This window comes from Thunnus thynnus, chromosome 2 (assembly GCF_963924715.1).
Source record: "Thunnus thynnus chromosome 2, fThuThy2.1, whole genome shotgun sequence".
In the NCBI taxonomy this organism is placed as follows: domain Eukaryota; kingdom Metazoa; phylum Chordata; class Actinopteri; order Scombriformes; family Scombridae; genus Thunnus; species Thunnus thynnus.
In genome coordinates, this window is record NC_089518.1 from 10,340,810 (window position 1) to 10,366,161 (window position 25,352).

Sequence of the window (25,352 nt, forward strand, 5' to 3'; positions counted from 1 at the left end):
AACAAAGCTTGGTTTAAATCTGTTCTGAAAAGCTGATAACATGAACAACTATTTTACAGAAAATAGATCATTCTGCTACATAACAAATATGTGATTTGCTTTAACAAAAAACAAACAAACAAAAAAAACCATAAAATCTGGAGAATAAAAACTTCCAAAAAATTAAAATGGTTTCCAGACCTATTCTCCAGATACAGTGATTTCCTGGGATCTAAATGTTTCTCACCTGCCACACACCAACGATGGCATTGGCTATAAGAATGAGTAAAATTACAAAAGGCTCCACAAATGCTGTGATAGTTTCTTCTCCCTCCTCAAACCAGGCCAGGACCTGAAAACAGCAAAGGAAACATGTCATTAGTAGGTACAAGTAGGCATCAGCTTAATAAAATTTAAATAGGGGAAATCAAAACAAATAAGAACAAAGAAAAAGTTGTACATAACAGATAAAATAATGAAAAAAAATCACATCTCTGATAGATGGAGACATGCTGTGCAGTCATAAATTATGTGTTTATATTAACCGGACAGGTTTTTATCACTTAAAGAAAGAGATTTTAGTGACAGCAGTGTTTCATTCCAATATTGTGAGGGTTTAGATGGTTGATCAACCACCAGAAGCTTGACATCAAAGCAAGACACTGTTAATAGCGGAGGCTCATCCCACACATTTCTTATATAAAACTTCATGCACTGTGGAAAATATGAATCTGATCAACCCAAACACTTCATATCATACTTCACTGAACAGGTTCCTGTCCTTGAGTTAGATTTAGGAAACATAACATTGAACTTCAGTCGTCAACAACTAACCACTTATCTAATGAATACTAGCAATGCATTTATTCTACTCACTGTGTAACGGTTGCTCTCTCCTGTGGATATTTGTAATTATGGATTTTCTAACTTCAAACACTGCACAGCACATTTGAACTGTGTACGAGAAGCTCCCTGATAAGAATTAGGTCCAATCAGACAAACATGTCGCCAGGAACTCAGATGAGCACATTCAGACCTGTGTTAAGTGGAACCACTTAAACCTTTTTGATACACTGACGCCCATCACAATATTAAACCACTGGTCTCGACAGTGTTGCACAGATTATAATAGAACCTCTTACTGCCAGGAAAAAAATGACAGTATCTTGACCTGGAGTCTCATTTGGTTTGTTGTTCCTGAGAAAACTGTCCTAAAATTACCCTGAATGTCACAGGCAATTAGTTACTGCAATAAAGTAATCAACCTCAATAAGACCTAAGTACCTGGCTGTGTTAAATGCCAAAGTCATTTTAAGCAGCATAACTTCATAGCTTTGTCAATACAGAAGCAAAGCACTTAATGGTGCCCTACTGTGTGTCATAACACAAGTCAGATGTCAAAATGATGTATACACACATATCAGGGCAACTAAAGATCATTTTCATTATTGATTAATCTGTCAGTTATTTTTTTGATTAATTGAAGGTCAGAAAATAGTGAAAAAATGTCCATCACAGTCCCCAAAGTCTTTAATGTCTTGTTTTGTCCGACCAACAGTCCAAAAACTGGGGAGATTCAGTTTACAATGATATAAAACATAGAAAAGCAGCAAGTCCTCACATTTGGGAAGCAAGAGAATGATGGACATTTCTGCTTGATGAGGACTCAAACAAAGAATCAATTAATCCACTAATTGTTTCAACCTGAATATACATGTATCAACATGCAAAGGATAAAAAAAACATTTATAGCACTTTACCTCATAAAATAATGCATTTTAAAACAGGTGCAGACTCTGTTAAACAGAATCATGCAAACAGAACTAATGAAAAGTTGAAACTGCCAATAGTTTAGATTTTCTGACTTTGATTTGCTTCCAAACAGGGTACATATTAAAATAAAGGAATGATTAAATTTAAGTTGAGGTGGGTGTGTGTGTTTGTCCGATTAGAACCCTCCCACTGAGGGGTGAGGGCCCAAATTTGGTCTTGAGTGGTGCTCTGTTCCCCTGTCAGACAGCAGCCGCTGACACCTCTGTATCACCTGACTGGCACTGCACACTACATACCAGCTCTCTCACACACACACACACACACACACACACACACACACACACACACACACACACACACACACACACACACACACACACACACACACACACGGGGGTCCTGAACAATGTTCTTCAGCTATCTGTCGCTGTAGTGTGCAGTTGTTTTAAAGAATATGGAAAAAGACTAAAACTGTGGAAATCGATTGCACATCATTAAATTAACTCAATTCCATGTTTGTTTCATCACAGAAAAAAAATCGAAACTTGCCTATTTGGCGGTCACATTTACATGAAACTGTGTGCTTCTTGCTTAAATTTGGTGAGTGTCTTTACACATTACAATCTTAAGTATCACTAATGCAATGTGGAATTTAACTTAGCTTTTGAATGGGCTTGCACACATACTGATGATGCTATTACATAATGACAGTCCACTATCAAACATTTATCTGTCTAGCAGTAAAAGTCAGAGACCCAAGCAGGACCAGGGTAAGTCATTACACAGCAGCCATGCCTGACAACTCAAATGACTTACTTGGCACATGGTGATGGCAACTCAATGCTGCTACTGCTGTTGTCACCATTCCTCAGATGGGTCACAAGCCTTCTCAGCTGTTTAACTCCCTAATATGTGAGTGTAACCCCAGCCGAGTTATACAAACTGAAGACGTCCACACTTCAGCACTACATAAACTGTCCCCCTGCCATTCATCACAAGGGGTTTAATAATAATCCCATCTACAATTTTTTGGCTTCACACATAAACACTGTTTCAGTCAGAGGTGGACAGAGGAAACTTTTTGTAGGATGCAGTGACATGTCCTGAGATTCCCTCAACGTTTGAGATTATTAGTACATCATCTATCTTGTTTATTTTACATAGCGAGCAGAGGGTAACAAGAGAGAAGGGTGAGAATAAAACACATCAGCAGGTCAAGAGCTGACTTGAATTTATAATGTGAAAAGCACAGGAGTTGCCCCAGAGTTGTCAATTCAATTCAGCTCAGAATGAGATAAAAGAATACCATGAGGATCGATGCAGCAATAAAATGTAGTGATATACTTACAAAAGAAATACATGCGGCCAGCAGAAGAATTCGCACAAGTAAATCTTCAAACTGTTCAATGACGAGCTCCCATAAAGATTTCCCTGCAAAGAGGAGAGTTAGTTAAACACAAGTAATTCATCATGGCGACATGTTATCATATAATGACAGTAAACAGTCAGTGACAGCCGTGATTACCTTCCTCTGCTGGTAACTCTGTGTGTGTTTGTAGAGCAGAGAGTCAATCCAGAGATGGACCAGGAAACAGAAAAAAAAGAAAAAGAGGAAGGTCAGTGACGTATAAATAATTTTAAGATTTTTAGCCAGATGGAGACATCCCTCCTGGTTCCTGTTTCTTGATAGGGAACTGACTCCTAGAAAACAAGAGGAGTTCAGTATGTTCAGAAAGCTGAATCTCAGACTTACACAAGTTAATGTCAAAACCGCCAGCATATTCTCAGTTTCACTTCAGATTTTGCTGAGTGGTGAAGACATATTGATACACATTGTACAAGGGGTGAAGATTTGAACTGCTCACTTAGTGATGGAGTACAGATGAGTAGCCGTTTAACCATTAAAACTAAGTACAAACAAGACCAGTAATAATTCAGCACTTTTTATAAGATCTATATCTGGTTTACACTTCTTGAAGATTCATAACACAAAAGGAAAAATATTAGGGATACACCAATCAACTCAAAGGTCAAAGAGATTAAAGGGGAAGAAAGTATACCCTCCATGACCTCCCAGGTGATATTAATATGAAACAGCTGTTTAAGCCCAGACAAGAGAGATTAACTCTGACAGATAACATTGCTCCAGTGATCCTGTGGACACTGTTCAGTGTCAGATGCCTGTCAGGTCTCCAGACACATGGGCTGATGTGTTGCAGTTTCACACTGACAACCATCCAGCAAGGTTACAGTGTTTAACAATGACACAGTGTCACCATATTTTACAACCAGTGTCAACAATGTTAGCATGGGGGACATGTTTTAACAATGTTATCACAGTCAACAGTGTAACCGTGAAACAATGTTCAGCTACGCCTGCACGCCAGTCAGTCACAATGTTTAACAATGTTACAATAACTGAGTAATGATTCATTTGTTACTATGTAAGAGATGGAAACCCTCGAGGTCACCAGTGATGACGTCAGCTAAAGGATTTTATTGAGCCGGGTAACCCTGCCGGCCGGTGATGTTAATGACTTTTACCCCATATTCTGTTCACTGAACTCACACTGTCCATGTTACAATGACAAGACATTTTTGAACGGCGTCTCATTCACAGCAGCAGCGTCTACAGATTAAACTGTCGTACCGTTTAGGCCCCATTTCTCCTTCTGTCGTTTCACCTGGTCCAGAGAAAGTCCTGTGCTCTCATTGACGCAGAAACAACTGTAAACTTCTTCCACACTCTTTGTGTGAGCGTTCTCCATGGCGGACAGACGGCTCCTTCCCACAAAGCTTTACCCCAAAAACACAGTGCCGTAAGGTACCTTGTGACTCTTTACAACAATCAGTACTTTCAGAGGAATAAATAGTTTGCCAACTGAGAGCTGTGCATTCACACTCGGGTAGCTATCGGCAGCTATAGACCGTGGACTACCGTGTCTCCCTGGCCCCTGTTAAGATTTTCTTCAGGCGAGAAATGGGATCTTCAGATTCCTCTGAATCACTCTGAGCGTCCGCTTATCTCCGAAAATGGTGGAAAAGTGTCTGCGGCAGTGTCCTGTGTTGAGGACTGCATTCACCCAGTCCAGTCCACTGTGCTACGCTACCGCGCCGTGCCGTGCCGTGCCTCACCGTGGCGCAGCTCTCTGTGGCTCCACACCGCGCTGACAGTCTGGTTTTATCAAAGCGACTCACTGCTGCCCCTCTTCCCTGCGCTGCATGTGGACTCATATCATTGGACGAACAGTGTTAGCTACGTTCAAACCTGGGAGACATGAAAAAACACAGGAAGTAACTAGGAAATGACAATGGGATACAAAATCGGACATCATATTCAAACACTGCGGTTCAAGTCGTGCAAACCACAACATTCAAGTCAATTTAGATTCATTTATGTGTTCTCTTTACCCGTCTTGTTGGTTTCAGCATGGCTGGATGGTGACACTGCAAATATGTGACTGTAAATTATGTTTGTGATGGAAAATATATATTTTTTTTACTTAAAAAGTCACAAATGATATAGTATGGACGCTAATTGCTGTCTTTATTCTATTAAAAATATATATATTATTATTGATTCATTATAATAGCCTCTGTCGGCATCCGTGGTCCAACAGATGTCCCAAATAAGGCAGCGTCAAATTTGAAGACATTTTTTTGTCATGTTTGTGTTTCAAACAGAGTGCACTGCACACACAGTCAAGTATAAACCAGCTTGTGTAGATTCACAGACCACTTAACACATTTCCCTCAGACTGCAGGCTTCCCATTAAAGAGGCCCCTTGTTCTTATTGTATTACTACCTCATTTACACTTGACTAGAGGCCTATTTGTATATGGCAGGAACAGACAGTTACACTCAAGATTTACACTAACTACAAGAAAAGACCGAGGAACATGTTCAAACAACCCAGTAGCTCTAGATAATGCCTCACTTGCCAGACAAAGTCAGTAAAGCCAGACTATACCTGATTAATCAGCTACATCTGCATAACAACTGTAAAGGCAGCCGAATTACTGTAGAGGTATGAGGGCACTAGGTCAACCCTCCACCCCCCATTGTGCTCTTTAGGGGTTATTATTGTCAGATATTTTACAGGACTGGTGTGTAACATCTGTTAACACATCTTAATAATGCCCCAAGAAGCACAAGGTGCTATAACAATAACAACATGGTGCTGCCCAGTTGGATATCCAGCTGCCTTTTACAATGCACACATGATCTGTTTGGCACTAGAGCCACTAACATTGGCTGTCAACAGCAGATTAAAGTTACTGTGGGAGGGAGGGACAGAGGGATCCTGAAACAGCCATGAAGACATTTGTTGGGAACAACATGAGGGACTTAAATCATACTCAGTGTACACAGAGGTGTGCGACAAGTTAGTCAGCTGCTAAATATGTTATCAAATTTAGTATAGGGACTGACATTTGCTTTGCCCCACAAGCAGTTTAACATTTATTTACATGAAAATAATCAATTGTGCATAGAAGTTTGACATTTTCACAATTAAGTGGCTTCTTATAATGTTCTTTATCAACATGTCAATCAAATATGTAGGTTGAACTCTATAAAGACAAAAAATGATGCTATGTACCATATGTCTCATTCTGTTCAAATTGAAATAGATGTTAATGAAACAGGAGTCTAAATGGATAGAACATACATTTAATAGAAATACAAAGACAATGAAAATATGCAACTATGTTTCTTAAATTTCTTAAAGTTTTCTTGAAATAAGGATATATTGTAGAAAATAGCCAAAGTTATTTTATAAACTAGAACAAAGTAGAATAATATGACTAATTCATCTGCACTGTCCACAACAATGGAGGTCCCAGTGAATTCCAAAATTGGCAAGAAACCCAGTCCAAGGTCATGGTAGTCGTTACCAGAAATAGTTGACCGCGGCCACGTCCCAAGTGCACCACTCTGTATGCTGTTATCTTTGGACACTTTGATTGAAAGTATATTCTTGAAGATGTGTCAAAAAGGAGTCTCCAGTGGGTTGGACAGTGAAAACCTTTATGAAACCCCTCCTGATACATGTGTTCCTTAAGTTCTCAAACCACCTCAAACCGTGTCATCACAAGATGTTACTGGTGTGCTCCTCACAGAAGATAAATTGTATTTTGAATGTACAATAGTGTGCACTAACAGTTTAAATACAAAAACTCTATAGTGTAAAAACATTTAGAAATGCTACAGGACGATATAGAACATTAAGTTGAATTCTGTGTAGTGAATGTAAAGCAGGTGACCTGCGGTTGACCCTGTCTTGTCCTCACAGCACCAGCCTATCCTCTCCTCCCTCCTGGATAACCTGACCAATAGACGCCTGGCTCTGAGCTCTTATGAAGCACTGCCTCTTGCACTCCATCAGCTGCTCCAGGTCTCGCCACATCTTCATCTGCTCCATGTTGGCACCGTGGCTCTCCCTCACCATCTTCTGCTTCTCACGCAACTTCTGCAGTTCACATAGAAATGGAGTGAACAGAGCAGTAAGTCTAAATTATAACTGCATATGTCCAATATCTTGTTAATATATAAAATTAGCACGTAAAAGGCAGCATTTCCCTTAACCTTCCTTCCAGTGATCGTCCTTGTCCTACCCTGTCTGTCCTCAGACTGTGTTGTTGACAGCATGAAGGAATATTTCCAAGTATTGACCATCTGTTGGGTCAGTACTTTGCTCACCTTGCCAAGTAACTCCTGCTCTGCAATATTCTTCATGTACACTTCCCTACACAAAAAGAACAGAAAGGTAAAATTCAAATGCAGGCCATAGCAATTTCACATGATGAAAACCCAGTTTTTTTAAATAAAGGTGTGGTGTATCAGCATATCTCGATTTCATGATGTACGGTAACAAGTTTCTGATAACTCTTTGTACTGCGTGAAAGAATAAAATGGCAGCAGCTTAACTGACTGTGTTGTAATAGGAGCTTCCTGGGGGTAAAAAGGTGATTCATCTTGCGAGCAGCTGGTTGGCCCAGTTCAGCATGCTCACCTGATGGCCTTTTTCCTCTCTTGCGGATCAGAGGACACGTAGGCCTTCATCTCTTCTGCCGCCCGCTGTATTTGCATCTCAATGATCTGTGGAGGAGGGTGGAGGGTTTATTGTCACAGTGGGTGTTAAGGGGCAGGTCACTTGCAAAAGGCTGCTGCATTTTATACACCCCTAAGGCACCTCAGAGGGTAGCAAGTGACTTTTCAGTTCTAATTTTGGCTCGTAAAACGGTCATTATGACATTAGCTTATGGCTACAATGTTTTTTTTCCTGCTTAAATCGACTGCCTTTACAAAATTCTTGCCTCTGACATGCAGTTGATATGATGGTATCGGTTTTCCTCCTGTGCTGTCTCCTCTCTCAATGCTTTCACCTCCTGTGAATGAAAACATAGACAAAAACATTAAATATTACACAAGATTCCACCAAACATGTATAAATGTATTTAAATTGCTGATCATGACTATATTCTACCTAGTGCAGTATAATAACTATACCTGCTCCAATTTAGATCTGTTGCTCTCCAGACCGGCAGCACAACTTTCATATTGTGCCTTCTTTTCATCGTATTCCTGGCTTAGCTCCTGTTATGATAGGGAAAAAAAGCCATTCACAGAAACACAGAGAAACCATGAACTAAACATCATACAATATGAGAATTAAGACAAAAACCTATAATACACAAAGTTCAAGAGTTTTGTCATACTCTTGAAACTATTTCACATCAACATATTGTAGCATCACAGCTGGCATTTGAGCAGTTTAACTTACAATAGCCTCTAGTCTAGTCTATTTATGTCTTCCTGTTGCAGCTTTCATTAGCAGACATTACCCAATAAGATGGGAGAGCGATTCTGGGCACACGTGTAGGAAAATTTAGTCCTCCGCTTTAGCAAAGCGATGTGGGGGGCTTTCCCATCATGTGTTTTATTTATGGACTATGTAAATTATTCTTAATGGACCCTGTCATGATAACACAAAAAACATGATACAAATGACTTGCAAGCACACAGTAATGGACCCACCACCCCCTTGCCTTTGAATGAAGGACAGATTCATGGTGTATCATGGTTTTTCCCCCTCGAGAAAAAACACAAACAAAAGTCTCTGGGGAGAATTTCTGAGTGGGCTGTATTTTGCAGCTTATATCATCCTATATACTGTATGCATCACTGCAGTTTGGAATATGAATTATTCTATTTCTTTTACATCAGATTAGTGAACCACACTATCAACCCCAGTAAGAATGATTATGAAAGCTCAGAGTTGAGAGATCACATTGTGCTCCACTTCAGTATTGAATTTCTTGTTAATTCTATTCCTGGGTTTGGTGTGTGAATGGGACACAGTGATCCTCTGTCATTTACTTTGAACATCCTTTATTTAAATGTGGTCAGGTGGAAAATTCTCTTTAGACACACTAATTGACATAGTTAGAGAACTCTTTGAAGTGGAGGTGATATAATGTTGGCGATGCTTACCTGACAACGCTGCCTCAGTGACCTCAGTTCTTTGATGATTGGAGCTAGAGCTGACTTCTTCTCCACTATCATAGAGTTTAATTTCTTCACCTGTAAGAAGACCAACAGCACATGGTACATTCAAACTGAAAAAACAACAATAAAGCTACATAGTAAATCTTTTGCTAACAATAATCACAATGTTAATTTTTCTGTGTCTTCTAAAGGTTTATGGAAGTAGCACATTCACATATACATTTAAAGTCTGCAGAAAAAGGCCAGGTAACGTGACTGTGACTAATGATTTACTGAGATGATGAAGTTAAGCAGCACTATCAACCAGACAGGTGCAACCTGACTAATCATATTTCTCAGTAGTACAGTATGGAGAGTGTCTGTAGCCAAGGTAAATATACCATTTTAGTGCTTCAACACATCCCACTGTACAGATTATATGACAGTATTCACTAACAATTTAGTAAGTATGAACTAAAAACATCACAGATTTCAGCTTTCAGGCTTAACAGTGTATTTCTAAGGTCCAATGTGACAGTCTACTTTCAGGTTGGAGCCAGGATGTTTGACTCCATCACTGGGAGTGGATCTGCACTTTGCTAAACATACAAGCTGCCAAACCAATTAACAAACTCACTACAGCTTGGAGCATGGCCTAATCATCCTTTGCAACTGCTTCCCTCTGGGAATCATGACAGGTTGATTAATATAGTAAGGTTGAAGCTGTGAGCAATGCTGGGATAACGATAAGCATTTGCTTTGTATTTGCATATTACATATAACAATAAAGGTCTATGCTGACGGTCTCACACAGGTGTTTTCAGTAACTCTCTGATTAGACCTCTGCCAGGTTGAAGATGGGCGGAGCTATGCAGGGAATTAAATAAGGTCATTAAACAGAAAGGAGGTCTAATTAGCCAAATTAAGTGAAAACACCTGTGTACATGAACCATGAGTGTACAGAGGAATAAAGTCAGCTTCCTTTAATTTCTCAGTGGAGCAGCACCATAAAAATGCAGTTAGTTGACATAACAGATTTTGCTCTTTAGCAAAACTACAGTGATATATAAATATGGTGTAGTCACCATTTCAGACATGTCATCCAGTGTGCGGCCCTTCTTCTCATCCAGCTCGCTTTTGATGGCAGACACTCTCTCCAGTTCCTCCTGAGTGTTGCTGTAGCCAGAGATGCCCTTCTCAGCTTCCACAGTTTGCTTGAAATACATGATGGTGAGACACGTTAAGTCGTCCACACAAGAACAAATTCAGCACTGAAATCTAATGGTTACATACAATCCCCCACGTAAAATGATAATTTTGTTCTCAGTATCCTGGTCCAACCCAAAATCAATATGAACTATCAGTCAGTGTGCCATCAACCACTTTACAATTTGAGTGCATTTAAGAGATACCGCTAGCAACCACTTTGTTCCATATGGTTAAATGTAAAAGCTGTGACATGAAAACTCTTTCAAAACTGGATTCAAAATATCAAGGACTGAATGTCTTACAATACAGCTAACACTATGGGGAGGACAGCAGCTTTCAGTTGCAGTAAGAGAGCTACCCACTCATCACATCAGAAAGATCAGAAGGAAAACTTTCACTGCTTTAACAAATCCCAGCGAGGGATGCAGACAGAGGATGAGCAGCAGATGTCAGATATCAGAAATAGCAGCTCAGACTGTCCTGCGTCAGACAGCCTATCAACAAGTCAGGTGCTGCATAGAGGTGTGAAGCCATTTCCAGGAAGCTTCTACCACTTCACTGTAAACACAACCTGCTTGAATGGGGAGATCAAGTGAAAACAACACAATTGGAAAAGCAGTATGGGAGCAGAGAGGTAGATGGGATAATGGATGAATATTATAGGGAAGAGCACTAAGTTAGGCGGGTATCTAAGGTCCAGGCAAGAATATGGAAAACTAAAGGATGGGGAGGAACCAGCCTGTGGTCAAAAGATCTCTACTTTAAATTCCAAACCTTAGAAAACCTCAGGATATAAAATAAATGATGGCTTCTTTAATGATGCCATGTGCAAGGTATTGTATGAAATGATGGCAGCATTCAGATGTGACCATATGAATATTCTTTCATTGCCTTGCAGTCACCTTTCAAGGCTGCTTCTCTAATGTGTTTTTTTTGTCTGCTTGTCTTATGTTCAAGTTGAAAAATGGGGAAGAGTTACCAGTTTCTGTTGGACAGTCTCATGCCTCTGCTTGAGAATCTCCTCTGTCCGTTGAAGAACTCCATACTCGGCTTTCAGCTCGGAAATTTCCTGGCGTTTCTTCTTGTACAAGGTTCCCTTGCTTCGCAATTTCCCCACCAAACGTTTCAACTGCGAGAAAGCAAGAGACAGAAGTCAACACGACCTTCAAATTAAAAGAGCACTGAATGTTACTTTCAAAAGACTCAAATACTAAAGATGTCAGATGTCCTGGTGCCTACAGGTTAAGATGCAGGCTATGACAGCAACGCGTCCCATTTGATATAAGACAGGGACCTTTGTTGTCCTTCCCCCTTCTATCCCACTATGTTTTATGTCTACATCTGCATGGTCACTCTTAAGTAAAAAGGCAAAATACCCAAAATAATATTAAAAAAAAGCTCAGCATTCTTTAACATGAAAATATGGTTATTTTTTGGTGCATTGAAATGTAGAGATATTTAAAGAGTAACTGAACAACCCCTGAAAATCTTGCTCTGCTGACCGCCAGTGCTTTCACTTCTCACCTTGCTGGAGTGATGTAAAGATGTAGTCCAGGACCCCGTGACCTCACTGTTGAAATAATTTATTGGTTGCTATAATCAATCCTTTCACACGTCGCTGTGAAAGGATTCCTCCCTCATACAATTCTAATGTAAGAAATGGGGGGACAAAACCCAATCTGTGTTCTGTTTAAAATCGAAAGTTCAGAAATACCTCTCTTTGTGATTCCATATACAGTGTTTCATTTCTGAGCTGCAGTGTAAAGATAGTAACACAAAGACAGAATTTTTTAAATAAAAAGACTGTAACTTTGGAAGAAGATCCCTCGCTTGATTTGACCAACATAGACTGCTGAGGTAGTATGGAGCCAATATGGATAGGAGGAACAATCACTTCAACCAATAACACATATGGAGATGTGAGTATTATATTAGGACAAACTTGAAAAAATGTGAGCCTATCCTTTTATTATTATTTTTCAGTGAAACCTAAGATTGCGTGCCTGCCACATGCAATAACTTATAGTTATAGTTGGTTTAGAAAAACAATGAAAGAGGCATAAATGCAGTTTATATTTGATGACATGGTGTCCAGCACAGCTGAGATACTAGGAAAGGCCACAGGAGAAGACGATGGGTTGAGCCAGGTGATGGAAGGGATTAAGGAACAGCAGAGGGGCCTGAGGGGCCACGCCATGATCTGAAATGGTCACTCGATCCTTTCAGGTTCACATCCAACTATATACAACAAACTGCTTCATCTGGCAGAATAACTGCTTTAAGTGGATGTTCAGTCCTCCCCACAGTGATTGACTGTCTGTTGGGACACAATGAAACTCCTCCACAATGAAGAGCAGCTATAAATGAACATGGACACGGGAGAACAGCCCCAGAAATCAGTGTGCTTCACGTCCTTTGGGGACCCGCCAAGCTTGATGTGTGTGTGTGATGGGTAGGTGGGTGGATATGAGTGTGTGTGTGTACATTTATTCTTTGTGTATTTTGAGGCATCAAGGACAGACATGGCTGAGAGAGGAATTAGCACAGCAGAATAATACTGCATAGTGTTCCTGACAGTGTGTCCCCAAAACAACTGCGGTTCAACTGGCCAGCAGCTCAGTCATAACACACTTGTCACAGACATGCAGTACATTCACACCAACACACACTTGCATGCAAATCAATAGAAACATAAATAATGCAGGAGATGCTCCAAATAACTACATGCAGGACATACAGTAGCAGCGTGTGCTATGAAATTTGAATTTAGCAAGTTGGAGAAAAAAAAATCAGCAATGGGGTCTTAACTAAAGTAAGACTAAATTTAACCAGTGTGATTGGGCTGGTTGATAAAAGTGGTTTCATGTTACCGGCCAACCAATGATGAGCAGATGTAGTCATCCCTCTCAGAGAGACCCTGCAGTTGGTGGGTGGCATGTGATGACACATAACCAGCAGAATGGAAAATACCACTGATAAAGTGATCATCTCCACCGTGGCTGATGGCCCAAAACTACGGAGGAGTCTGATAAGCTGTGTTTGACAAAACATTTTCCATTAACTTCATTCATGTATAGACTCAAGGGCCCTCTTTGTTCCTACAAACAGTTCCCTCTCATCATTTCAGACTTAAAGGCATGTCAGTCGCAAATTACTGTAACAGCCGTGTAATTATTGTAGGATATTTGACCATGGCTTTAGTACATATGTTTTCAAAATTACAACCACATTTTCCTTAACATCCCATAATATATCTTCCTGTCACAAAGAAGATTTTAACATTTCTCCTCCGCTGCATTGTTCCGAGGAATGCTTTCTCTTTGCTTCCTGGGGAGAATAAACATGCTGAAGATAATTTTTTCCACTAATATTTCACTTCCTTTATCATTTGCCAGAATCAGTGAAAGTATTAGTTTTGTTTCTGCTGCAAAAACATTTCCCTCTTTCAGTTTTGTGCCATGTTTTGTACCAGAAAATTTATCAGAAGGTCTGACCAATTGGCAGAAACCAAAAAAATGCATTGAAGAGGCCAGAACAGGTTGTCCATCTTCTTAGTACATTGGTCTTGCTTATTTAAATAAATTATATTAATGTCTCAAAGTTATGTGGCAATAATGTATCAATGCTAAAATGCTACATTTAGCATTTTAAATGTTTGTAATAGAGATTTATGCAACGGAAATTCACTTTTTTCTTCTTCCCCCACACAAGCATGTCAGAGGAGTCAGAATGACACACGTGCACCATCCGCAGGGATTGACAAAAGCCCCATACCACACAGGATAGAGCAGGGAGAAAGCTGTTGCAATTTCATACATGCTGTGACTCTTTTGCCTCAACAGTGAGCCCAGCTCTAACCTCAATGTGCGTCAAACACCAGGCTATAAAAATTCTCGTCCACACAGTGCATTATGGTCACAGCACAACCCCCATCTGTCAGCATCCCTCTGCTAATACAGAACTGTTTAAGGTTGACTTTTTATCTGTAAGCTGAATGTATGCTTAGGCAAAAGAGGAGGTGATTGCTCAAGGCTTTCTGACTTAAGTGCAACAATATTGTTAAGTTTCAGTCTCCCTGTCAATAGTTCAGTCCTATTCATCAGCATGCCAGCTCAGAGTGGACCAGTCCATGTGTTTGAAAAGGAAAGAACTGCACATCTTTGTCATGGGATAAAAATAAAGACAAAGGTTTTATGCCATGAGTCTGTTTAATGTGTTCAGCCGACTAGAATTGGGAGATTGAGTACACTAAAGATTAGGGAAAAGGCCAACTTTCAGGCACTTTGTTCAGTACAGTTCCTTGTTCTGGATATTCTCTGTTGGGTTCTATTTATGGCTCTGTATGGGAATGTGGGGGAGAGTAGGGAAAAGGGATAAGTAACATTAGACAGTGAGCCTGTCTGTGTTTGGATAAGAACAGAAATAGCCTTTTGTGTTTTCTGTGGTTTGAAAATCTACTAGTGTGCAGATAAAGTTTCTATAGGTGATGTTTGCAGTCACCTCAAACACAAAGAAGAGAATTAGACAGAAAATGCTTCTTATCTTGACCGTTGGCAATAAAATCCAAAATCTGCCATCATACAGTATATGTCTAGCTAAAAAACCTTGAAAGAAAGTCAGAACTGGTTGATATTTAGTGACTACATAAATTAGTGACTGTAAGAAGCACGTTCAACAGTGTACCTCATCACCCCGGATGACCTCTTCTCCATCTGTCGGTCGTGCCTGGTTGGTCCTCTGCCTCAGCTCCCGCTCTGCTGCAGACAGCTCCTCCCTCGCTTCCTGAAGCTCCTCTGCCTTCGCCTCCTTCCTACGAATGATGATGGACGCCTGCAAGAATCACATTACATTGGAAATATAAACATGATATAAGAGTTGCTGCTGAGTGACTTTTCACTCATTGGAGAGTGAATGTAAGAGAGCAATGATGATACTAATAGGGCAGGAAATATCAGCTCATAAAAAAAGCTTTGCATTAGAATGAAACCTTAAATCTACAGGCACTCTTGTACAGAGGTAGAAAAATAGTGGATAGGAGCTAGAGAAAGACATTGTAGTAACACTACAGAGAGTCTACAGCTTCACTAGCAGCTCTGCGAGGCTGTACTTGATTTAAATGCTCACATCAGCATGCTAACAGGCTCATAATAATAATGCTAGCATGTTGATGCTCAGCAGATATAATGTTCACTGTGTGGGTTTGGTGTGTTGGCAGGCAAACATTTGCTTGTTAGCACTAAACACTAAAGAACAGCTAAGGCTGATGGGAATGTCATTAGTCTTGTGGGTATTTGATCATAAACCAAAGTATTGGACAAATGATAGCATAAGATGAAGTCAGGGGATCAAAGTTATTACAATTCATTTTCTGAGGGGCTATGAATCTGTGTACTAAATTTCACAGCCAATAGTAATCGAGATATTTAAATAAAGAACTAAAAAAGTCAACCTCATGGCAGTGCTAGAGGAAAGGTAAGAGGATCAACAAAGTCATCAGACTACATTGTCTGGGAATGAACTTTTGTGCGAATACATCAAGTAGACATTGAGCTATCACAGCATACATGACAACTTTGACCTGCTGCTGGAGCAAGAGGAATAGTCAGAGGATCATCAAAGTCGTTAGAATGTATCCTCTGGGGACCATGAATGTCCGTTGTTAATTTCACAGCAATCTAATTAATAGTTGTAGAGATAGTTCACTCTGAACCACAAATGTTAACCTAATGGTGGCGCTACTGAAAAAGGTTCACCAATGTCAGTAAGATTCACCCTCGAGGGACCATGACTGTTAGTACAAGATTTCATTGCAATCAATCAGATAGTTGTTGAGATATTTTAGTCTGGGCCAACATGGTGAACTGATTGACAGACAGACATTGTCATCCCTAGAAGCATGCCGCTAGCATGGCTGAAAACCAGCAAACTGTTTGTAGTGTAGACTAAAATTGAGATACAGTTCTTAAACAAGTTTATTATGATATAATTTATGTATATATTAAAACAGTAAACTGCTTTTAACCACAGCTTTCTCCTCAAGACTTGACTGTACACACATTGTACATACAGTACACTTCCTAAAAATAAAAACCTTCAATTTCACAATCATCAAAGATGAACTATCAGCCTCTGTTATCTCTGCCTTGTTAAAGCAACAAAACAAATGAATAAATAATCCAATATATCAAGGCACTGACCTTCTCTAACATAAATTAACCTACTGGTGAACCTTTGCAAGATGCCTCATCCTTACCATCGCACTGCATCAGTCAGCACCCACAGGGCCCAGTGCACAAGAGCCAAAAGAGACAAAATAGATGAAAGACATCAAAGAAAGCCAACAAAGTCAACACCTGTTGCCTGTAAAGTGTCAGTTTGTCATCCATTGGATCATTTCTCATCATCTTCTTTTCAATCAGCTGGTTTATCTGAGAATCGACTTCTTTAATCTGTAAAAGCGGAAATTACAGAACTCTCAGAAACTGACACATCAGAAATTTGCAATGATAAATATGTGCAGACTTCACAACCACATCCTGGTTTTGACCTTGTCCTCCAGCTCCTGGAGATCCGCCTGGCCCATGGCAGGCTCTGACGACACCTTCTGAAGGTACTGCACTGTATGCCTCATACCCTCCAGCTCTTTGGGGAGTTTCTCAGAGACCATGTAGGAGTTGATCTTGATCTCCTCTTCAAGCCTCTTCATTAAGCCTGAAAAAGACAAGAGTGCTTTTAATGAAAGCACTTTGAGCTTAAAGTGGTTGAAAGCCCATCAGGCTCTGATTACTTGAGTCAAGCTGAATATCACTACTATATGCAAAGCTACTGAAAATATGAAAAAACCCACAACAATTATCTTGTGGTAAAAATACTGATATTAAAATACTCTTTAATTAATTTCATTGTTGAGAAGTAATTACTTGTTCTGAACAGAGTACTTATAAATGTCATCATTGTTGGATTAGTATTCAAAGTACTTTTTCAAAGTATTTGTGATAAGTGACTTTAATTGCCCAGATTCACCTCAGTCTGCATTGCACAGATCTTTTTAGAAACTGCAAATGTGTAAATCTCTCCTCTGACTGAAGATGAGAACAAAAGGAGATAATTTAAACATCAGATAAGCTCTATGATAGCACTTCAAAGATCAGCATAATTAGAGAGTCTCAACAGATGAATGCCTATTAACTGGGAGACCCCCTAACACTCTCCTGTGTCCTTGAATTTCCATCCAGCTGTGCCCTGCAGAGGCAACACCAGGACATGGGTACTCACTCTCTGGATTGGCATCTGCTGCCGCCTGTCGCATATCCTTCAGCTGCTGCTGCGATCTCTGTAGTCTCTGCTCTGCCTGGAAAAGCTGAACACATGCAAATGATTACTAATACAGGTAAGCTGGGAAAATGTACATGCAATACCTAGTTTTAGGGTTGCGAGTATCAATTGATCTTTCCATTATTTTTTTGATTAATATATGAATTGTTTGGTCTATAAAATGTCATAACAGAATGAAAAATGTCCAGCATGTCGTCCCAGAGCCCAAGATGGCATCTTCAAATTACTTGTTTTGTCCCAAAGGCAAAAAAACAGCAAATTGAGAAGCTGGGAGTAGTGAATTTGTAGTGTTTGGGTAATAAAAATGACTACAACAATGAATCAATTTTCAAAATTGTTGACAAACCCTACAATGTTGGCTCAATTCAACATGTCTCTATAGAAGTATTTCAAAGCTGTTTGCTCACCCAAACTTGATTACTCACAATCGACATTATAATGTCTAGAAAATTTGTAGCTGAAAATTTATTTGAAAAAAGGCTGTACTTTTTCCAGGCAGTTGCAAAATATTTCAGTAATGATTACAAAGTTATCTGTTGTTTATGATTATGCCAAACAAAGTACAAGAAGCAAGAGATCTTATAGTGCAAGATGTTTAAAAGGCTTTGAGCATGATAGCAATCAGGTAAACAGTTACATCAGCTGAGATACTTTTGTCTTTTCAGTCCTCCAAAGCACAGCAGACAGCACGTTGTTTCACTGGTTTATGACGCCTCTGTAATATATACAGAGGTGAAGATGTTGCAATGATAAATAACAAGAGTTTACTTGATTCTTTTGCTCTTGCTTCTGGTGAGCCAGTGACTCCTCTCTCTCCTTCTCCACTCGCAGCTGCCTGGCCTGTTCCAGCATCCGTTGATGGTTGGACACTGACTCCACCTAGTGGATCAAAAAGTTCACATGATGACAGCGTTTGATGGCAGGCTGTCACATGGTCAGCAGAAATAACCACGCACCTCTGACAAGAGTTAGGTTTCACCTTTTGGCAGGGCCTATATGTAAGACCCATTAAATCAACACCTCATTACTTCACAGCCTTGTTAAGACAGACTTGCAGCCTGTCAGATCCCTGTCAGGCTATTAGAGAAGCTGATAATATATGTCTGTGGTCATGTTTTCATTCCTCAATGGATCCTAAAGCCTTCCAAGCATTACAAGAGCGAAAGGGGCCTCTCAGGGTTGTCTGACTTACCCTCTTCTTCAACCTCTCCACACGTTTGATTAGTTGGTCTTTCTCCTCCTCCATTGCACTAATGTCCTGTTATTGAAGGAAAGAAGGATTATTTTATAGTACTGGACATACTAAAATAAGAAAAGGTGGATTATTTTATTATTTACATATCAGAGAAACATTATATATAACCGCTGAACAAAATCATGTTAATTAGGGCTGCAACTATTTTCATTATTGATGAATCTGTCAGAAAAATACTAACATCACAATATGTGCTACATTATTATCATAGAGGACAAAGCAAACCAGCAAATATGCAAATTTGAGAAGCTGAAACCAGTATTATTATTTGGGTATTTTTGCTTTAAAATTACTTAAAGAATTGTTTAGTTAATTATTTTTCTGACAATCAACTAATAGATTACTTGAGTAATCATTTCACCTCTGATGGCAATGCTGACAGTTTTATACTGAGAAAGCTTAGTCTCAGTAACTTCTACTAAACAATGATTATAAAAGGTTATTGACTGTTTTGTTTACCCTCCTGATTTCTGCTGTGGAGAAGCCTGAAATCCTCAGCTGCTCACACTCCTTGTGATACGTCTTAAATCCTTCCACCAGCTCTTCATACTGTGAGTGCACAACATTAATGCATCCTCTCTTTTGCCTTTTAGTTTATTAACACATTCAATAACTAGGAAATTACATGTTGATGGTATGTGTGATATACAGTATTGATGCACCTGGTGATAGGTGTCATTGATGACATCATCCTGCAGGAACTCTGCAGGCACCTCAAGTTTAACTAGAAAACGAGCCAAGTAAGCCCTCTTCTTCAGCTCAGGGACCCTCTGTAGCAGCCAGTGGAGGATAGGGTGGACCACCGGCTTGCTGCCAATCACCAGGCCCTGTCTGAAGCTGCTCCTGTGTGAGGCCAGAGAAGACATTGTGTGCATTGTGATAAAAAATATCCCACAGAATAGAAATACAGAGAGCTTCACTATATGACGTGGGGATATTTCAGTTCTCATTGACCACAGTAACTTACACATCAGATTGGTTGCCAGGAGGTTTGTATTTCAGCATCCCCAGCAGAGCACACATTCTCTTCACGGTTTGTTCAGGCATTTCCTCACGGATATCTAAAGCTTGCTGAAAACAAGCAGAGCAGTGGGAAGTAAACTGCTGCAGCACTGACACCGCTGAATGTCATTACCTAACATAAAGCAATTCAATGATGAATGTCACACACAAACTACTATCACATAACACCACAGAATAAATAGAACACAGTACACAACCATACCAAGTCTGTAGCTACAGTTGTTGAAGCTAGTCACCCACCTTTGGGTCTATTTCAGCCAGAACATCATTTAAAATCTGCAGCAGCTGCATCGGTTCGAGAGAGTCAAACGTGATGAGGTTAAAGTTTTTCTTGAATGGGTCTTTGTTGAGTTGCTCAACGATAAATTTCAGCTGCTCACTCATCTTGGAAACTTGCTTGTTATATCAGGTCCTCTTCTTTGCTAGCTTAGCCAGCTAACTTTTTAAATAATTAGCTCCCCGTCGTCGACTAACTAGCTAGCTAGCATGTAAAGACGCCCTCTAAAGACTCCTCCATCGGCCTTGTTGTTGACTGTGTAAAACAATAATTTACAAACGATTATGAGACGTCTCCAGGATATTCGTTAGTTCGCCTTGTTGTCTCTTCAGCTACGTTAGCTAGTTGCTGTCAACAACGGCCGCATGGAAACCATGGAAACCATGACGGCGTCGCGGGTTAGTTGCTAACAGGAAGTAGATTTGGCAGCCCGTTCAAGAGAGGTTTGATGCGCTAAATCTACGCAAGTTGCCTTTTCGCCTTATTTCGACCAACAGACGATAAAAAAATCGATGAATAGCATACCCCAATGTTTAAATAAATTAAATAAATGCGGACTAAAATAAATACCATTGACCTGCCGTTACTTGTGATAAGGATCATGTCACATAGCGCATATTCCGTTCAAACATGTGGTAATTGAAATAATATAATATTTTCGGCATTTGAATATGATTTCCCCCGAATTCGAACATCTTAAGAAAAAAACTCCCAGCAATTTAAAAAAAAAAAAAAACTTAAGTTCATTAATTAAGTTCATTATGGCTAAACGCCGAAAATGTGACTGTAAACAACACAAATGAAGTAACCCTCTGGGCCCTCTGTAAATGCCAGGTAAACGTTTTTAGGCAACAATGAAACAAATATCCTATGATTTAGCCTATAAATTGCAACAGTAATACATACAGACAGTACCTAGAATTTGAAATACTGCATTTTACTGCGTACAAAGCCATGTGAAGTCACCATTGCATTTTCTTCAGGAGATACATCCCGTTGTACTTGAACGCACCGCCCTGTTTGTCTGAACTTTTGAACCGTCAGATGGCGATATTTTCATACTGCACGGCTGGAAGTTGCAACACAATGGACTTCGGTAGGATTAATCATAGTTTTCAGAACAAAACTGAAAGGCAAGTGTGCAGTGTCAGAGAGATAATGTTTAGCGTTAAAGTGGGACAGGGAAAAAGATTAGCTGGTTTCTTATAGGGGGTAAAAATCCAGGGTGAATTTAATTGCCAACAAAGGGTTGTTTAGAAAGTCGGGACCTCGGTTTTCTTCATCCACCTGGACTGTAACAGCCTGAAGACAACACCTCCTGCAAATAACCTCGTGTTCATCACGCCGTGGGACATTTTCTTCCTTTAACGTGTCAATTTATCTCCTATATCAGACCATATGTTTACTTCCATATCGCCATGTAACATATCCTTGGGATCATTTATGCGTATGATTTTCCCTTATGCCGTCACATATTCTACCTGGAAACTCTGTTTTTATTAGAAACGCTGTTTTTGACGAATCATCATCATTTTTGAGGGATTTTAGAGTGTGATCCTAAATCACATCCATGTAGCCCCTCCTCCACTTACTGCTGCTGACGACGAGCCAAAAGACCTGCGAGTCAGTCTGACACCAAACACAGAGGAAGGCAGAGGATCTCCAGAGAATAGACGAGCAATAGCAGGGATCAAGTGCAACAACAAGGATAACCTCGCATTTCTCGGACTTGGGCAGAAGCAGTAAAGAGACTGGAACAGTGATCTTGCCTCTGCAGGACTTTATCCCTGTGTTTGTGAGTAAAGACTGTGGACTAAAAAGGTTTTCTTTCCTATAAAGTGGAGCCTTCCTTAATCTGCAGAACGCTTTTCCTTCACTTCTAATAGCACTATGGAAGCTTTAATAAGTTATAGACAGTTGAGTTCAGTTCATGCTTTAGAAATGTATGTTTGTGTTGTTAGTTGATTGAATAGTACATGTCAGTGATAACAATGGTTGAACCGGTGGGGTTTGTAGAGGCATGGAGAGCCCAGTTCCCTGAGTCTGATCCCCCTTCCATGGACCTGAACTCTTTGGGGGACATTGAACAAGAACTGGACAAATGCAAGTCATCTATCAGGCACTTGGAGAAGGAAGTAAACAAGGAGCGCTTTCGGATGATCTACCTGCAGACTCTGCTCGCGAAGGAGAGGAAGTCTTATGACGGGCAGCGATGGGGATTTAAAAGGATGCCCCAGATGAGTGACGGGGATCTGCCTGGTGGCCCAGACAGCCAGAGGTCCCACACAGATGAGGCATCAGTGGAAGAGCAGCAGAGGGGGCTTGGCAAGCCAGAGAGGTGTAAACCACATCCGGAAGGAGAGGTGGATGGGTCATCCCCGGCCAAACAGAAGGGTGGGGTGTCACCAGTCCGCCCAGACTCAGAGATTCCTGATCTCCCAGTGGGCACGGGCTCAGTGGCAGCGCTGAGATCCAACTTTGAGCGCATCAGGAGAGCCAATTCTCACACGGCCGGGGACGGCAGAGGGTTGTCAGTGATGGGCGGTCAGGAGAAACCCTTCTATGTGAACATGGAGTACCATTACGAGAGAGGGCTGGTCAGAGTCAACGACAGGGAGGTCTCAGACAAGATCAGCACCCTTGGCTGTCAGGCCATGCAGATGGAGCGCAAGAGGTCCCTGCACTCCCTGCCGGGGAACCTGTCAGCCGCCATGGGGGACATAAACAAGGCTGTTCAGAGAGGCAGATCCACTGAGGGCAACTACAGCTACAACGGATCGTATGATGAAGCTGAGGTCAACCCTCACTTCCTGAAAGACAGCGTGATCCGTTCCACTGGGGGAAAGCCTGAGCGACAGTCAACGGAGTGCCAGCCTTACACTAGTGTGTATGTTGGGGGGATGATGGCGGATGGGGACACTCGAGTTATCCACATTAGGGACCACAGCATCGAGGAGGACGCACACCTCACTTGGCCGAGGCGCTCCTACTCTCCCGGCAGCTTTGATGATGTCGGAGGAGGCTACACACCGGACTGCAGCTCCAACGAGAACTTAACATCCAGTGAGGAGGACTTCTCCTCTGGCCAGTCCAGCCACGTGTCTCCCAGTCCCACCACCTATCAGATGTACAGGGAGAAGAGCCGCTCACCCTCCCAGCACTCCCAGCAGTCCTTTGACAGCAGCAGCCCACCCACACCTCTGTCTCAGAAGCGTTTGAAGCAGCAGATGATGGTGTCTGAGGCCTCCATCATCGGAGTCCGAAAAACGGGCCAGATCTGGCCCGGTGACGGGGACTCCACCACGTCCAGCAGGACCTCTCATGACAACAGTGTTCAAGGAGATCTGGGTAGGTCTGCAAGGCACACTGCATAACACAGATGTCCTTCAACTCTTTTTCATGTGCAGGATTAAAAAGTGTTTTGATGGGTAGAGATTTGAAGATAAAGCACTAAAAAGCACATTAAAGGCCCTCTCTAATCACTGTCTGAAAGATGTCTGTGCTCGCCCTGGCTGGCTTTGATCCAGAATAAGGCACTGATGTGTAAAATGCACCCACAGTCTCTTTAAATGTTGACCTGATACACTAAATCCATCCTAAAGTGTTTTCTGGACCAGGATTATTATGTACTTTACTCTTTAACACATGTTTTATTGTCATTTTCTTGGATTTCTACAAGTTTACTTGAGGAAAACTATTATGAGTGAAGTGGCCTTCAACAAAATAGGCCTGGTTTGATAAAATTTATCTTCTGGTCACGTTAATGAGAATTATTTTCTCTCCTCACAGCCTGTTAATGAATGTTAACTCTTTCCATTAAGCATGATTATCCTGTGCACAACACAACTCATGAAATACATGTTCTAAACAGGTTTTTGCCAGGTTAGGACCTGTAAAAAGTAAAGCTTCCATCAAGGGGGTTAAACTGACGTGATGCACCTTACAAACACTGATCTTTAACAGTAACCCAGTGGTTATGCAGCTCCTTTGAGCAGTGTTTTCTTTACCCTTTGTGAGCAGGCCTGCCCTCTCTTTTTCGCCCCCCTCTGCTCTTTGCACTCTCACAGAGATGCTCTGACTGAGACAGGGGCTGCCCCCAGGCTTCCCAGTCGCTCGGCCCTGTCCACCCTGAGTGTTTTCGTGTCAGCACACATCAGTGTTGTTGTCCTTGGTGCCAAGTAATTAACTTAAAGGGGTTTGTCTAGCGTGATAAATTTAGGGAGGCTCTTTGTTACGGAAAAAGCCCTGACAACTCACTCAAAAAAGAGGATCGAGGGGCTTAATGTGTGTCACGCGGCTTCCAATCGAAACGCCTGCCATCAGTGTTTCCTGTTGTTATGTGTGAGCACAATAGGAGAATCACTCATTGTGAAAGAGTATTGACATGTTAACAATATAACAATGCTAAGTGGGATAAGGAGAGTGGTCTAGGCAACTTGGTAATGCCAAGGACAGAAGAAGAAGCGGGAGCGAGTGTTTCTTTGCGAGAACGTTTGTCAAAGTGAAGGACACACAAGGACACGTATTGTTGCCAGTTTGTAACGCAGCAGAGTTGAGGCCAAATGTTCAGCAAAAAGGGATTGGGATACAGAGCCTGTATTAGGATTGCAGCTGGAAATTGTCTGCTTCTACCCCCCCCCCCAAAAAAAGTGTTATCCACTGTGTGGGTCAGATTAAGCAGATGTGCAGAATAGTGTGTTGTTATATAAGGTGATCCAGTCCAAAGCTCTTTGACACAAAGCATGTGACAAACAAGCAGATATTCTGTGTGTGATCAGCATGAAGTGTAAGCTAGCACGCTGCTCGGATGACTGAAATGTCCAAATCCATTCGATCTGGGTCTGTGTTATTCCACTGTGCCATTTGTCACTCAGTACAGCAGTTTTTTTGGTCAGTTTTTCGGTGGTTTTTTTATGCTCAAAGCTGCTGCTTCTATTCATAGTGGGGAAAAATAATGAAGAGCAAATGCATCACAAATTGTGCAAATGAATGAATTTGCAACATGCCACAGA

The 25,352-nt window shown here is 40.9% G+C and overlaps 3 protein-coding genes across 4 annotated transcripts in view; 1 reads left to right on the forward strand and 2 right to left on the reverse strand.

The window, feature by feature from the left end:
• LOC137191890 (sarcoplasmic/endoplasmic reticulum calcium ATPase 2-like) overlaps nucleotides 1–4,893 on the reverse strand; it is a 22,652-nt gene extending 17,759 nt beyond the window's left edge. The window contains exons 1-4 of one of the 2 annotated variants that reach the window (XM_067602357.1): nucleotides 4,403–4,891; nucleotides 3,278–3,295; nucleotides 3,101–3,183; nucleotides 227–331 (exon numbers count right to left, since the gene is read on the reverse strand). In XM_067602357.1, coding sequence (XP_067458458.1) covers nucleotides 227–331; nucleotides 3,101–3,183; nucleotides 3,278–3,295; nucleotides 4,403–4,520 — 324 coding nt within the window. In that variant the 5' untranslated portion in view covers nucleotides 4,521–4,891. Of the gene's footprint in view, nucleotides 1–226; nucleotides 332–3,100; nucleotides 3,184–3,277; nucleotides 3,296–4,402 lie in introns of both variants that reach the window. The other variant, XM_067602348.1, reaches the window with a different exon arrangement.
• A 1,515-nt stretch (nucleotides 4,894–6,408) lies between these two features.
• ift81 (intraflagellar transport 81 homolog) lies at nucleotides 6,409–20,690 on the reverse strand. The gene is made up of 18 exons (XM_067602372.1): nucleotides 20,304–20,690; nucleotides 20,008–20,111; nucleotides 19,703–19,883; nucleotides 19,500–19,589; nucleotides 18,978–19,043; nucleotides 18,554–18,664; nucleotides 17,726–17,810; nucleotides 16,998–17,161; nucleotides 16,804–16,899; nucleotides 15,134–15,280; nucleotides 11,430–11,579; nucleotides 10,327–10,455; nucleotides 9,248–9,337; nucleotides 8,264–8,350; nucleotides 8,071–8,142; nucleotides 7,767–7,852; nucleotides 7,454–7,499; nucleotides 6,409–7,223 (listed from the first exon to the last, which is right to left on the reverse strand). Exons 1-18 carry the CDS (start codon nucleotides 20,445–20,447, stop codon nucleotides 7,041–7,043), a joined length of 2,031 nt encoding a protein of 676 aa, XP_067458473.1. The 5' UTR covers nucleotides 20,448–20,690; the 3' UTR covers nucleotides 6,409–7,040.
• Nucleotides 20,691–20,842: 152 nt separating this feature from the next.
• The window catches only part of si:dkey-91m11.5 (PH_BCR_vertebrate and RhoGAP_Bcr domain-containing protein), a 33,344-nt gene continuing 28,834 nt past the window's right edge, over nucleotides 20,843–25,352 (forward strand). The window contains exon 1 of the mRNA XM_067602335.1: nucleotides 20,843–23,688. Coding sequence (XP_067458436.1) covers nucleotides 22,317–23,688 — 1,372 coding nt within the window. The 5' untranslated portion in view covers nucleotides 20,843–22,316. The remainder of the gene's footprint in view (nucleotides 23,689–25,352) is intronic.

Excerpts from the sequence above, each read along its gene's own strand:
- ift81 (XM_067602372.1), bottom strand. The coding sequence starts at position 20,447 with ATGAGTGAGCAGCTGAAATTTATCGTTGAGCAACTCAACAAAGACCCA. Across the intron at positions 20,112-20,303 it reads TGGCTGAAATAGACCCAAAG|CAAGCTTTAGATATCCGTGA; the intron begins GTGGGTGACTAG and ends GCTTGTTTTCAG. Across the intron at positions 19,590-19,702 it reads TCAATGACACCTATCACCAG|TATGAAGAGCTGGTGGAAGG; the intron begins GTGCATCAATAC and ends GTGCACTCACAG.